Genomic DNA, 13,276 nt, shown 5'->3' with positions numbered 1-13,276 from the left:
TGTGGCTGTGTGGCTGTGTGAGTATGTGACTGTGTGACTATGTGACTGTGTGACTGTGTGACTGTGTGGCTGTGTGAGTATGTGACTGTGTGACTATGTGACTGTGTGACTGTGTGACTGTGTGGCTGTGTGAGTATGTGACTGTGTGACTATGTGACTGTGTGACTGTGTGACTGTGTGGCTGTGTGAGTATGTGACTGTGTGACTATGTGACTGTGTGACTGTGTGACTGTGTGGCTGTGTGAGTATGTGACTGTGTGACTATGTGACTGTGTGACTGTGTGACTGTGTGGCTGTGTGACTGTGTGACTGTGTGGCTGTGTGAGTATGTGACTGTGTGACTGTGTGAATGTATGTATGATGTTGTTGCTATTCTGCCTCTCCTCCAGATTTCTATGTGCCTTTGACAGACACATGCACACACACACGCCATACACACACACACACACACACACACACCGCACACTTGCGGTGTGATGGTAATTGAATAACCGTGTAACTGACGGTTATGAATGAAGACCGCCATGAAAATAAAATAACCATCAAAACCATTTAAATAGTCATATTTTCATGTTGATACACTTTAGCTGGCAAAGTATAATTTGATAAGGAATCTTTTTTTAATTTATAGACTAATCAATGCTGATAAATAGGCTATGGACATATGTCTGTATTTGTTTATATTTTCATAGTAGTCACCTTCATACTCTCCTTGTCAATTCATTATCTTATAGCCTACTTTCAGGAAGCCTAAGCAAGGCCTAAGTTCTTTATACGTTTCAAGGAAAGGAGAAATATGTTCTCCTCTCTGACATACAGTACGCTGCTGGCTTTGATGGGTCCTTTTATCTATTTCATATATAAATATACAAAAATATATATGGGGGATTGGACATTTTGCAGACAATTACATTGATGGAAGTCACAATCTATCTTCAATATTAAAGCTGATCTACCCCCCCCCCAAAAAAAACAACAAAACAACTAACGAATTTGCTCATATACTTTTTTTCTTCAATTAATCTCCTTCTCCCTCCCAGTCTGTCTCTCTCACTCCCAGTCTCTGTCTCTCTCCCTCCCAGTCTCTGTCTCTCTCTCCCTCCCAGTCTCTGTCTCTCTCCCTCCCAGTCTCTTTCTCTCTCCCTCCCAGTCTCTGTCTCTCTCCCTCCCAGTCTCTGTCTCTCTCCCTCCCAGTCTCTGCCTGTCTCCCTCCCAGTCTCTGTCTCTCTCTACCTCCCAGTCTCTGTCTCTCTCCCTCCCCCTCTGTCTCTCTCTCCCTCCCAGTCTCTGTCTCTCTCCCTCCCCCTCTCTGTCTCTCTCTCCCTTCCCCTCTCTGTCTCTCTCCCTCCCCCTCTCTGTCTCTCTCCCTCCCCATCTCTGTCTCTCTCTCTCCCTTCCCCTCTCTATCTCTCTCCCTCCCCCTCTCTGTCTCTCTCCCTCCCCCTCTCTGTCTCTCTCCCTCCCCATCTCTGTCTCTCTCTCTCCATTTCCCCCTCTCTGTCTCTCTCCCTCCCCATCTCTCTCTCTCTCTCTCCATTTCCCCCTCTCTGTCTCTCTCCCTCCCCATCTCTGTCTCTCTCTCTCCCTTCCCCTCTCTGTCTCTCTCCCTTCCCCTCTCTGTCTCTCTCCCTTCCCCCCTCTGTCTCTCTCTCTCCCTCCCCATCTATGTCTCTCTCTCTCCCTTCCCCTCTCTGTCTCTCTCCCTTCCCCTCTCTGTCTCTCTCCCTCCCCCTCTCTGTCTCTCTCTCCCTTCCCCTCTCTGTCTCTCTCTCTCCCTTCCCCTCTCTGTCTCTCTCTCTCTCTCCCTTCCCCTCTCTGTCTCTCTCCCTTCCCCTCTCTGTCTCTCTCCCTCCCCCTCTCTGTCTCTCTCTCTCCCTTCCTCTCTCTGTCTCTCTCTCTCTCTCCCTTCCCCTCTCTGTCTCTCTCTCTCCCTCCCCCTCTCCGTCTCTCTCTCTCCCTCCCCCTCTCTCATGTTTGCATTGTTTTTATCCACATAACACTGCAGAATAGATTTAAAGGTGTGATCCGTAAGTTGTCTAACTACTCTTTATTCAAGTTGAATTAAACCATGTGATATTTTGAAGAATATTACATTATTCTGATAGCAAATGATTACATCATTACATTTTAGAAGTCCTCCCACAAGACCTTGAAAAATCCTCCTGTTTGCCCTATGTTAGAGAGTGTGTGTGTGTGTGTGTGTGTATGTGTGTGTGTGAGTGTGATAGAGAGAATCTACAGCTGATATTTACAGCTCAGAGATTATTCTGGCAATCAGCCACAAAGCAATTATCAGCCAGCCAAATGAAACCATCACCTCTCAGAAAGGTGTTTCTCTATGTGTTTCAAAGATAATGCGTGTGTGTGCACGTGTATATATGTGTGTGTGTATGTGTGTGTGTATGTGTGTGTGTGTGTGTGTGTTATGCATATCTGTTTTCCTCTGTATGTCTCCATGTGTTTGATAGGTGTTACTCAGTAGTTTGATGGCCGCCATCAGAAAGGAAGCTGGAAAAATGTCTCTGACGACAACGCTCTCCCAGCCTCTGTTGTGAGACTTCAACTAATCACCTTGATTTTATTACATCCACTCTTCATTAACCTCTATCGACACGTCAGACACAGCCGTGGAAAGGTTTACGATGACACACACACACACACACACACACACACACACACACACACACACACACACACACACACACACACACACACTCACACACACACTCACACTCACACACTCACACTCACACACTCACACTCACACTCACACACACACACACACACTCACACTCACACTCACACTCACACTCACACTCACACTCACACTCACACTCACACTCACACTCACACACTCACACACACACACACACACACACACACACTCACACTCACACACACACACACTCACACTCACACTCACACTCACACTCACACTCACACTCACACTCACACTCACACTCACACACTCACACACACACACACACACACACACACACACACACACACACACACACACACACACACACACACACTCATACATACACACACACACACACACACACACACACACACACACACACACACACACACACACAAGCGAGGTGAAAACACCTACATGAACAGAAACAGACACATGAACAATAGTTGTACTAATTAAAAACATGTCATGATCAATCTGACAAACTAGTAAGATCTCTTCATGATGAAGATGAGACATTATCTATGAAGGTTTCACAATAGCCATAAGAGTCCAGATCCTTATAATCAATCCACCAAACAATCATGGATCACACCAGATTGCCAGCAACACGGGGGCTCCCGAGTAGCGCAGCGGTCTAAGGCACTGCATCGCAGTGCTTGAGGCGTCACTACAGACACCCTGGTTCAAATCCAGGCTGTATCACAACCAGCCGTGATTGGGAGTCCCATAGGGCGGTGCACAATTGACCCAGCAATGTCCGGGTTTGGACTACTCATTGTAAATAAGAGATTGTTCTTATTTGACTTGCCTAGTTAAAAAACAATCCACAGGAGTTGTGTGGCGCAATTTCCCCTTCCCACCCGCACAGTCCATCACACAACTTCCTCTTCCCACTCCCACCTGCACAGTCCTTCACAAAACTTCCCCTCCCATCCGCACAGTCCTTCACACAACTTCCCCTTCCCATCCGCACAGTCCATCACACAACTTCCCCTCCCACCCGCACAGCACAACTTCCTCTTCCCACCCGCACAGTCCTTCACACAACTTCCCCTTCCCACCCGCACAGTCCTTCACACAACTTGACCCTTCCCACCCGCACAGTCCTTCACACAACTTCCTCTTCCCACCCGCACAGTCCTTCACACAACTTCCTCTTCCCACCCGCACAGTCCTTCACACAACGTCCCCTTCCCAACCGCACAGTCCTTCACACAACTTCCTCTTCCCACCCGCACAGTCCTTCACACAACTTCCTCTTCCCACCCGCACAGTCCTTCACACAACTTCCTCCTCCCACCCGCACAGCACAACTTCCTCCTCCCACCCGCACAGTCCTTCACACAACTTCCCTTCCCAACCGCACATTCCTTCACACAACTTCCTCTTCCCACCCGCAAAGTCCTTCACACAACTTCCTCTTCCCACCTGCACAGTCCTTCACACAACTTCCCCCTCCCACCCGCACAGTCCTTCACACAACTTCCTCTTCCCACCCGCAAAGTCCTTCACACAACTTCCTCTTCCCACCCGCACAGTCCTTCACACAACTTCCTCTTCCCACCCGCACAGCACAACTTCCTCTTCCCACCCGCACAGTCCTTCACACAACTTCCTCTTCCCACCCGCACAGTCTTTCACACAACTTCCCCCTTCACCCGCACAGTCCTTCACACAACTTCCTCTTCCCACCCGCACAGTCCTTCACACAACTTCCCCCTCCCACCCGCACAGGTCTTCATTCGATCTCACACTTTCTCACACTCTTTCCATCCCAACCTCACCCTATCCCGACCTCACCCTATCCCTGATCTCATCCTATCCCTGATCTCATCCTATCCCCGATCTCACCCTATCCCTGATCTCACCCTATCCCGACCTCACCCTATCCCCGATCTCACCCTATCCCGACCTCACCCTATCCCGACCTCACCCTATCCCGACCTCACCCTATCCCCGATCTCACCCTATCCCCGATCTCACCCTATCCCGACCTCACCCTATCCCTGATCTCACCCTATCCCGACCTCACCCTATCCCCGATCTCACCCTATCCCCAATCTCACCCTATCCCTGATCTCACCCTATCCCGACCTCACCCTATCCCTGATCTCACCCTATCCCGACCTCACCCTATCCCCGATCTCACCCTATCCCCGATCTCACCCTATCCCCGACCTCACCCTATCCCGACCTCACCCTATCCCGACCTCACCCTATCCCTGATCTCACCCTATCCCGACCTCACCCTATCCCGACCTCACCCTATCCCCGATCTCACCCTATCCCCGACCTCGCCCTATTCCGACCTCACCCTATCCCCGATCTCACCCTATCCCCGACCTCACCCTATCCCGACCTCACCCTATCCCCGATCTCACCCTATCCCCGACCTCACCCTATCCTGACCTCACCCTATCCCCGATCTCACCCTATCCCTGATCTCACTCTAGCCCAACGTCACCATATCCCGACCTCACCCTATCTCGACCTCACCCTATCCCCGATCTCACCCTATCCCCGATCTCACCCTATCCCTGAGTTCATTCTATCCCTGAGTTCACTCTATCCCAACGTCACCATATCCCGACCTCACCCTATCCCCGACCTCACCCTATCCCGACCTCACCCTATCCCGACCTCACCCTATCCCTGATCTCACCCTATCCCGACCTCACCCTATCCCGACCTCACCCTATCCCCGATCTCACCCTATCCCCAACCTCACCCTATCCCCGACCTCACCCTATCCCCGATCTCACCCTATCCCCGAGCTCACCCTATCCTGACCTCACCCTATCCCCGATCTCACCCTATCCCCGACCTCACCCTATCCTGACCTCACCCTATCCCCGATCTCACCCTATCCCTGATCTCACCCTATCCCTGATCTCACTCTATCCCTGAGTTCACTCTATCCCAACGTCACCATATCCCGACCTCACCCTATCTCGACATCACCCTATTCCCGACCTCACCCTATCCCTGACCTTACCCTATCCCAACCTCACCCTATCCCCAACCTCACCCTATCGCCGACCTCACCCTATCCCCAACCTCCCCCTATCGCCGACCTCACCCTATCCTGACCTCACCCTATCCCCAACCTCACCCTATCCTAACCTCACCCTATCCCCAACCTCACCCTATCCTGACCTCACCCTATCCCCAACCTCACCCTATCCCCAACCTCACCCTATCCCTGACCTCACCCTATCCCCAACCTCACCCTATCCCCAACCTCACCCTATCCCCGATCTCACCCTATCCCGACCTCACCCTATCCCGACCTCACCCTATCCCGACCTCACCCTATCCCCGATCTCACCCTATCCCCGATCTCACCCTATCCCGACCTCACCCTATCCCTGATCTCACCCTATCCCGACCTCACCCTATCCCCGATCTCACCCTATCCCCAATCTCACCCTATCCCTGATCTCACCCTATCCCGACCTCACCCTATCCCTGATCTCACCCTATCCCGACCTCACCCTATCCCCGATCTCACCCTATCCCCGATCTCACCCTATCCCCGACCTCACCCTATCCCGACCTCACCCTATCCCGACCTCACCCTATCCCTGATCTCACCCTATCCCGACCTCACCCTATCCCGACCTCACCCTATCCCCGATCTCACCCTATCCCCGACCTCGCCCTATTCCGACCTCACCCTATCCCCGATCTCACCCTATCCCCGACCTCACCCTATCCCGACCTCACCCTATCCCCGATCTCACCCTATCCCCGACCTCACCCTATCCTGACCTCACCCTATCCCCGATCTCACCCTATCCCTGATCTCACTCTAGCCCAACGTCACCATATCCCGACCTCACCCTATCTCGACCTCACCCTATCCCCGATCTCACCCTATCCCCGATCTCACCCTATCCCTGAGTTCATTCTATCCCTGAGTTCACTCTATCCCAACGTCACCATATCCCGACCTCACCCTATCCCCGACCTCACCCTATCCCGACCTCACCCTATCCCGACCTCACCCTATCCCTGATCTCACCCTATCCCGACCTCACCCTATCCCGACCTCACCCTATCCCCGATCTCACCCTATCCCCAACCTCACCCTATCCCCGACCTCACCCTATCCCCGATCTCACCCTATCCCCGAGCTCACCCTATCCTGACCTCACCCTATCCCCGATCTCACCCTATCCCCGACCTCACCCTATCCTGACCTCACCCTATCCCCGATCTCACCCTATCCCTGATCTCACCCTATCCCTGATCTCACTCTATCCCTGAGTTCACTCTATCCCAACGTCACCATATCCCGACCTCACCCTATCTCGACATCACCCTATTCCCGACCTCACCCTATCCCTGACCTTACCCTATCCCAACCTCACCCTATCCCCAACCTCACCCTATCGCCGACCTCACCCTATCCCCAACCTCCCCCTATCGCCGACCTCACCCTATCCTGACCTCACCCTATCCCCAACCTCACCCTATCCTAACCTCACCCTATCCCCAACCTCACCCTATCCTGACCTCACCCTATCCCCAACCTCACCCTATCCCCAACCTCACCCTATCCCTGACCTCACCCTATCCCCAACCTCACCCTATCCCCAACCTCACCCTATCGCCGACCTCACCCTATCCTGACCTCTCCCAGTCAACCAACCAAAAATGCAAATCAATCAATATCTCTCCTACCTGATTCATGGTCAGACTTGTAGTCATTGTCTGAGTCAGTGAGTGTGAGCACTGAGTTTTCTCTGCTGGACAATCCTGAGCTATGTCTGCTCTTCACTCCTCCTCCTGGTCCTCCTACTGGTCCTCCTCCCCACAGCTGGATGGCTCTCTCTGGGGACAGGGGCCCCTCTGGTTCAGAGTCTGCATCAGGGTCTGACCCCGCGCTGAGGGAGTAGCCTCTCTGGAGCAGGCCCAGGTCAGGACAGTAGGTTGGGGCTGCAGGGTGAACAGGCGCTGGGTCGCAAACGCCAAGTTCAGCCAGCGTGTGAAAGTGACCGCCTGTGTGAGAGAAAGGAGTTTGTGTCACGGCATGCACTAGTGCAAGGATTCAAGCAGGCAAGCAAGCACAAACGCATGCAGTACTATAAGCATAAACACACCATGTTAACTCTGGCGATAGAAGGTTAAGGTACAGAATGACTCAGGATATCTGAAATTAGGATCTGTCTTTGCATACTATACTGTTCCCGTTCCTATACTGTTCAAGTTCCTATACTGTTCCAGTTCCTTTACTGTTACTGTTCCTATACTTTTCCTGTTCCTTTACTATTCCTGTTCCTTTACTGTTCCTATACTGTTCCTATTCCTATATAGTTCCAGTTCCTATACTGTTCCAGTTCCTTTACTGTTACTGTTCCTATACTTTTCCTGTTCCTTTACTATTCCTGTTCCTTTACTGTTCCTATACTGTTCCTATTCCTATACAGTTCCAGTTCCTATACTGTTCCAGTTCCTATACTGTTCAAGTTCCTTTACTGTTACTGTTCCTATACTTTTCCTGTTCCTTTACTATTCCTGTTCCTTTACTGTTCCTATACTGTTCCTATTCCTATACAGTTCCAGTTCCTTTACTGTTACTGTTCCTATACTTTTCCTGTTCCTTTACTATTCCTGTTCCTTTACTGTTCCTATACTGTTCCTATTCCTATACAGTTCCAGTTCCTATACTGTTCAAGTTCCTATAATGTTCCAGTTCCTTTACTGTTACTGTTCCTATACTTTTCCTGTTCCTTTACTATTCCTGTTCCTTTACTGTTCCTATACTGTTCCAGTTCCTTTACTGTTACTGTTCCTATACTGTTCCTGTTCCTTTACTGTTCCTGTTCCTTTACTGTTCCTATACTGTTCCTATTCCTATACAGTTCCAGTTCCTATACTGTTCCTGTTCCTTTACTGTTACTGTTCCTATACTGTTCCTGTTCCTTTACTATTCCTGTTCCTTTACTGTTCCTATACTGTTCCTATTCCTATACAGTTCCAGTTCCTATACTGTTCCAGTTCCTTTACTGTTACTGTTCCTATACTTTTCCTGTTCCTTTACTATTCCTGTTCCTTTACTGTTCCTATACTGTTCCTATTCCTATACAGTTCCAGTTACTATACTGTTCCAGTTCCTTTACTGTTACTGTTCCTATACTATTCCTGTTCCTTTACTGTTCCTGTTCCTTTACTGTTCCTGTTCCTATACAGTTCCAGTTCCTATACTGTTCCAGTTCCTATACTTTTCCTGTTCCTTTACTGTTCCTATACTGTTCAAGTTCCTATACTGTTCCAGTTCCTTTACTGTTACTGTTCCTATACTTTTCCTGTTCCTTTACTGTTCCTATACTGTTCCTATTCCTATACAGTTCCAGTTACTATACTGTTCCAGTTCCTTTACTGTTACTGTTCTTATACTGTTCCTGTTCCTTTACTGTTCCTGTTCCTATACAGTTCCAGTTCCTATACTGTTCCAGTTCCTATACTTTTCCTGTTCCTTTACTGTTCCTATACTGTTCCTGTTCCTTTACTGTTCCTGTTCCTATACTGTTCCTGTTCCTTTACTGTTCCTGTTCCTATACTGTTCCTGTTCCTTTACTGTTCCTGTTCCTTTACTGTTCCTGTTCCTTTACTGTTCCTGTTCCTTTACTGTTACTGTTCCTATACTGTTCCTGTTCCTTTACTGTTCCTTTTCCTTTACTGTTACTGCTCCTTTACTGTTCCTGTTCCTTTACTGTTACTGTTCCTATACTTTTCCTGTTCCTTTACTGTTCCTATACTGTTCCAGTTCCTATACTGTTCCTGTTCCTATCCTGTTCCTGTTCCTTTGCTGTTCCTATACTGATCCTATTCCTATACTGATCCTATACTGTTCCTGTTCCAATACTGTTCCTATACTATTCCTGTCCCTATCTTGTTCCTATACTGATCCTATACTATTCCTGTCCCTATCCTGTTCCTATACTGATCCTATACTATTCATGTCCCTATCCTGTTCCTATACTGATCCTATACTATTCATGTCCCTATACTGTTCCTATACTGATCATATACTCTTACTGTTCCTGTACATTTCCTGTTCCAATACTGTTCCTGTTCCAATACTGTTCCTAGACGGTTCCTCTTCCTATACTGTTCCAATACTGTTTATGTTCATACACTGTTTCTATTTCGATACAGTTTCTATACTGTTCCTGTTCCTATACTATTCCCGTTCCTATAGTTTCATGTTCCTATACTGTTCAAATAAGGTTCTTGTTCCTATACTGTTTCTATACTGTTACTGTTACTGTTCCTATACTGTTCCTCATTACCCTTCATGAGGCATTCCTTATCAAAGATACAAGAGGAGTTCTCGTGAAGGATCTAAGTTCTCCAAATCTCCTATTCACCATCTGTTGTAGACTAGAGGAACCTACTACTACTGCAGGATACTACAGTGTCCATTTGATTTGGTGCAGTAAAGCCCCTGCCCCATTTCATGAAATGACCCAGAGAAAAATTCACTAAAAAAGTTGTCACGTCTGAAATAAATATATACAATTATCCAAATTAAAGCACATCAAAGAGGATCAATAACACCCGCTGCAGCCCAATTAAATGTAAGACTGAGGAGAAAGCAATTAAGGGAAAAGGGACCAATTTATCCTCAATACTAATTAAAGGTACTATTGTAGGATAGGATGGGATGCAATTGCTACCAATCAGCTGGTGGTAAAGAAGAGGATGGAAAACACACGCACACAGGAACACATGCATGCACACACAAATGTGCACGCTCACACACACACACACACACACGAGCACGTGAACACACAAACACACACACACACACACACACACACACACACACACACACACACACACACACACACACAAACATTACTCTGTAAGGATCTGAATAATTGTGTTTGTAGTGAAGTATCAGACAGCTGTGTTGGCTGGCTGGGTTAATCATGACTCATCAGGCCTATGTAAGGACAGACGGTAACCAAAACTGAAATTATCCAGATTAAAAGGGTCTGCTGAATCTTCACTACACTGCTCCTCTCCTCTTTAATTACTCCTTTCACTGACTAAATTGCCAGGGGAGACTGTAGAGGGAAACTTTACATGGTAGGAGGGACTTTAGAGGGAAACCTTACATGGTAGGAGGGACTTTAGAGGGAAACTTTACATGGTAGGAGGGACTTTAGAGGGAAACCTTACATGGTAGGAGGGACTTTAGAGGGAAACCTTACATGGTAGGAGGGACTTTAGAGGGAAACCTTACATGGTAGGAGGGACTTTAGAGGGAAACTTTACATGGTAGGAGGGACTTTAGAGGGAAACTTTACATGGTAGGAGGGACTTTAGAGGGAAACCTTACATGGTAGGAGGGACTTTAGAGGGAAACCTTACATGGTAGGAGGGACTTTAGAGGGAAACCTTACATGGTAGGAGGGACTTTAGAGGGAAACCTTACATGGTAGGAGGGACTTTAGAGGGAAACTTTACATGGTAGGAGGGACTTTAGAGGGAAACTTTACATGGTAGGAGGGACTTTAGAGGGAAACCTTACATGGTAGGAGGGACTTTAGAGGGAAACCTTACATGGTAGGAGGGACTTTAGAGGGAAACTTTACATGGTAGGAGGGACTTTAGAGGGAAACTTTACATGGTAGGAGGACTTTAGAGGGAAACTTTACATGGTAGGAGGGACTTTAGAGGGAAACTTTACATGGTAGGAGGGACTTTAGAGGGAAACCTTACATGTTAACTAAGACAAAAAAGATACAAGAGAATAAAAAATAAGAGAATACAACTAAAACAGCTACTGTAGATCTCTAAGACCTAACGATCTAAACGTAGCTACAAATCTATTGGGAGACGCAATCCTAACTACACAGGCCATACCTGAGACGAAGTATCGTAGGAAGACAGGAGAAAACTCCACGTAGTCTGAGAGAGCAGGAACACACAAATCCTTTAACATCATGAATATATACTATACTCTATCTAGCTACCATATTTCTATATTGCTGTAGAGCCAACTGTCTGTTCTATAATCAGCATTGAGGCTATTATAAAGAAAACAGTGTGAGGGTAGGGGATGTTTGTGTGTGTGCATTTACACGTGTTTGTGCACACACTCGTGTGTGAGTGAGTGTGTGTGTGTGTGTGTGTGTGTGTGTGAATGCGTGTAGTTTACAGCCTGCCTTGTAGACCCACAGGGCTAACCTAATGGTGTTGAAGGTGAGAACCACACCAGGCAACAGAGGACATTAGAAAAACAGAGACAGAGTGTTACAGTGTTAACTAGTTCTGCTGCTAGAGACAGAGACAGAGTGTTACAGTGTTAACTAGTTCTGCTGCTAGAGACAGAGACAGAGTGTTACAGTGTTAACTAGTTCTGCTGCTAGAGACAGTGTGTTACAGTGTTAACTAGTTCTGCTGCTAGAGACAGAGACAGAGTGTTACAGTGTTAACTAGTTCTGCTGCTAGAGACAGAGACAGAGTGTTACAGTGTTAACTAGTTCTGCTGCTAGAGACAGAGTGTTACAGTGTTAACTAGTTCTGCTGCTAGAGAAAGAGACAGAGTGTTACAGTGTTAACTAGTTCTGCTGCTAGAGACAGAGACAGTGTGTTACAGTGTTAACTAGTTCTGCTGCTAGAGACAGTGTGTTACAGTGTTAACTAGTTCTGCTGCTAGAGAAAGAGACAGAGTGTTACAGTGTTAACTAGTTCTGCTGCTAGAGACAGAGACAGTGTGTTACAGTGTTAACTAGTTCTGCTGCTAGAGACAGTGTGTTACAGTGTTAACTAGTTCTGCTGCTAGAGACAGTGTGTTACAGTGTTAACTAGTTCTGCTGCTAGAGACAGAGACAGAGTGTTACAGTGTTAACTAGTTCTGCTGCTAGAGACAGAGACAGAGTGTTACAGTGTTAACTAGTTCTGCTGCTAGAGACAGAGACAGAGTGTTACAGTGTTAACTAGTTCTGCTGCTAGAGACAGTGTGTTACAGTGTTAACTAGTTCTGCTGCTAGAGACAGAGTGTTACAGTGTTAACTAGTTCTGCTGCTAGAGACAGTGTGTTACAGTGTTAACTAGTTCTGCTGCTAGAGACAGAGACAGAGTGTTACAGTGTTAACTAGCTCTGCTGCTAGAGACAGAGTGTTACAGTGTTAACTAGTTCTGCTGCTAGAGACAGAGACAGTGTGTTACAGTGTTAACTAGTTCTGCTGCTAGAGACAGAGTGTTACAGTGTTAACTAGTTCTGCTGCTAGAGACAGAGACAGAGTGTTACAGTGTTAACTAGTTCTGCTGCTAGAGACAGAGACAGTGTGTTACAGTGTTAACTAGTTCTGCTGCTAGAGACAGAGACAGAGTGTTACAGTGTTAACTAGTTCTGCTGCTAGAGACAGACACAGAGTGTTACAGTGTTAACTAGTTCTGCTGCTAGAGACAGAGACAGTGTGTTACAGTGTTAACTAGTTCTGCTGCTAGAGACAGAGACAGAGTGTTACAGTGTTAACTAGTTCTGCTGCTAGAGACAGAGACAGTGTGTTACAGTGTTAACTAGTTCTGCTGCTAGAGACAGAGACAGTG

The 13,276-nt window shown here is 47.6% G+C and overlaps 1 protein-coding gene across 1 annotated transcript in view; it reads right to left on the bottom strand.

The window, feature by feature from the left end:
• The window catches only part of LOC129858405 (teneurin-2-like), a 187,910-nt gene that overhangs the window by 9,786 nt on the left and 164,848 nt on the right, over positions 1-13,276 (bottom strand). The window contains exon 3 of the mRNA XM_055927606.1: positions 7,391-7,708. Coding sequence (XP_055783581.1) covers positions 7,391-7,708 — 318 coding nt within the window. The remainder of the gene's footprint in view (positions 1-7,390; positions 7,709-13,276) is intronic.

The sequence above is a fragment of the Salvelinus fontinalis genome, chromosome 6, assembly GCF_029448725.1.
Source record: "Salvelinus fontinalis isolate EN_2023a chromosome 6, ASM2944872v1, whole genome shotgun sequence".
NCBI classification, from domain to species: domain Eukaryota; kingdom Metazoa; phylum Chordata; class Actinopteri; order Salmoniformes; family Salmonidae; genus Salvelinus; species Salvelinus fontinalis.
This window is presented reverse-complemented; position numbering and strand designations above follow the sequence as displayed.